At 51.0% G+C, this 2,360-nt stretch overlaps 1 protein-coding gene across 4 annotated transcripts in view; it reads left to right on the top strand.

The window, feature by feature from the left end:
• The first annotated feature begins 240 nt into the window (after positions 1–240).
• ip6k1 (inositol hexakisphosphate kinase 1) overlaps positions 241–2,360 on the top strand; it is a 62,932-nt gene continuing 60,812 nt past the window's right edge. Inside the window, exon 1 of one of the 4 annotated variants that reach the window (XM_033036863.1) lies at positions 241–399. Coding sequence is in view for 1 of the 4 variants with exons in the window: in XM_033036865.1 (XP_032892756.1) it covers positions 273–399 (127 nt within the window). In the remaining 3 variants the exon portion in view is untranslated. The remainder of the gene's footprint in view (positions 400–2,360) is intronic. The other 3 variants (XM_033036865.1, XM_033036864.1, XM_033036867.1) reach the window with 3 other exon arrangements.

Here is a 2,360-nt window from a genome sequence, read left to right as displayed (position 1 = left end):
AGTGCTATGCTGGCGATATGTGGCGATTAATGATATCCAGTGCTATGCTGGCGATATGTGGCGTTTGATGGGCCCAGTGCTATGCTGGCGATATGTGGCGATTGTAAGACAGGACGGGGCTACCGGGGTGGAGGCGGGGCTCGTGCGTCAGCTCATGAATATGTATAGTTGGCGGAAAGGGGCGCCTCCACTCAGCGGTCGCCTGTCCTGCATATTGATGAGGCATGGTTGCGTCGGTAGAGAGTGTGCGCGTGCGCGTGCCGCTGAGCGCGATGAGGTGGCCGCGCTGGCCCCGCCGCCATCTTGTTTGTTTGTGCCCGGGTCTCCAGGCGGTTGTGACCGAATCGCCCGTTGCTCCGCGGCCCAGTAAGCGAGGCTGGGGGTTGGCCCCTTGCCAGGGTAAGTGTACCTGGCTGGGCTGAATTCTGGGCGTGCCAACCGGAGACAGAGAGAGGGGAGAGGAGTTGAGAGCGCGGGCAGGACGAGCGGCGAGGCCTGTCAGGGGAGGCCCGGGCGATGTGGGTCTGCGGTCCAGGCGTGACTGTGGGTCGGGATGCGGGTGGGTTCCAGATTGCCCCTCCTCATGCCCATGGTGAGGGATTTGTTTATACTCCCCACTGGGCCCTGGGTGTGAGACCCCTTCTCCCACCATCCCCTCCTCCCCCACGCCCCCCTCTCCTCTCCCACGCCCCCCTCTCCTCTCCCACGCCCCCCTCTCCTCCCCCACGCCCCCTCTCCTCCCCCACCCCTCCCTCTCCTCCCCCCACCCACACTGCCCCCCTCTCCTCCCCCACACTCTCCCCCCTCTCCTCCCCCACACTCTCCCCCCTCTCCACCCCCACACTCTCCCCCCCTCTCCTCCCCCACACTTCCCCCCCTCCCTCTCCACCCCCACACTCCCCCCCCCTCTTCTCCCCTAGATGGGATCAGTTAGATTGGTATCATGATTAGTGCAGCTATGGTGGGCCGAAGTTCTATATTGTTATTCGCATTTGGAATTTGTGACGGGAACAGATTTTATGTTGCTTAAAACTGTCTTCAGTTTTCCCAACAGATATATCTGTTAATCGAGTGTTGTCAGTCAGATATTTGGTCTATATTTTAAAGATAGTTAAGGTTTCAGCGCAGTTGTTGGTGACGTGAAGGTGGAGATTGCTGTGCTTTCAGATAATGCTGACAAAGAAAGTATAAAATCAAGGCTAGATTTGGGATACCCACTGATTATTTTAGTTTAAAGCATAAAACGTTGGAAAATGAAACAGCAGATGCTGGTTTAAACTGAAGATATACAAAATGCTGGAGTAACTCAGCGGGACAGGCAGCATCTCTGGATAGAAGGAATGTGTGACATTTTGGGTCGAGGCCTTTCTTCAGATTGGTCAGGAGAGAGGGAGGTACAAAGATAAGGAAGTGTAAGGTGTGAAAATGAGACAAAGGGGAGTTCAAGGAAAATGCAGAATAAATTATTGTTAGCTGGGAGAAGGTAATAACAAAGCAAACAGATAAAATGTAATCGGAGACAGTCAGACTGGTCATAGAACTAAAAGGGTGGGTGGAGAGAGAGGGAAAGCAAGGGTTACTTGAAGCTAGAGAAGTCAATATTCATATCGCTAGGTTGTTAGCGGCCCAAGCAAAATATGAAGTGCTGTTCCTCCAATTTGTGCTGGGCCTCACTCTGATACTGGAGGAGGCCCAGAACAGGAAGGTCAGTGTGGAATGGGAAAGGAGTTAAAGTGTTTAGTAACCGGGAGATCTGGTAGGTTTAGGCAGACTGAGCGGAGGTGAAAGTTCCCCCATCATCGTTAACCAAAAACTGAATAGATACAGGCACGTCAATGCAACAGGAATAGGAGAAAAATGTGATATCCATCAGAAGTTGATTTGCCTCCAGATACTAAAACCTTTCCAAGATGTACGAGGCTCAAGTGCACTTATATTACTCAGAATATGCTTAGATTTGAACAGCAGCAACTATATTCAAGAAGCTTTATGTGCCATCCAAGATAACGGCGTCCGTTTAACTAGCAGCACTCACCACTGTAAATGTTGAGTCATGCCACCTGGAAAAGGAAGAGTGGGTTGGGGGGGAGGGAGCAGGAAGAGGGGGTTGGGGAGGAAGAGGGGGTTCTTTACTGAAATTTTCAATTTGTCAACCTTTAACTTGTAGGGTAATATAAGGTGAATGGAATGGAGAAATGGAATGCACCTGTAAATATTCCTCACAGGTTTGACACTATCGCAACTTTAAAATACATTACTATTTCTTTATAGCCTCTGGATCCAGATTGAACAGTACTGTGAGAGTACCGTCACCAAACAAACTGCAGCTCATCACTATCGCTATGGCAAATGGGAATGCA

The sequence above is a fragment of the Amblyraja radiata genome, chromosome 18, assembly GCF_010909765.2.
Source record: "Amblyraja radiata isolate CabotCenter1 chromosome 18, sAmbRad1.1.pri, whole genome shotgun sequence".
Classification (NCBI taxonomy): domain Eukaryota; kingdom Metazoa; phylum Chordata; class Chondrichthyes; order Rajiformes; family Rajidae; genus Amblyraja; species Amblyraja radiata.
The sequence above is the reverse complement of the archived record's forward strand: the minus strand, read 5'-3'. Positions and strand labels throughout refer to the sequence as shown.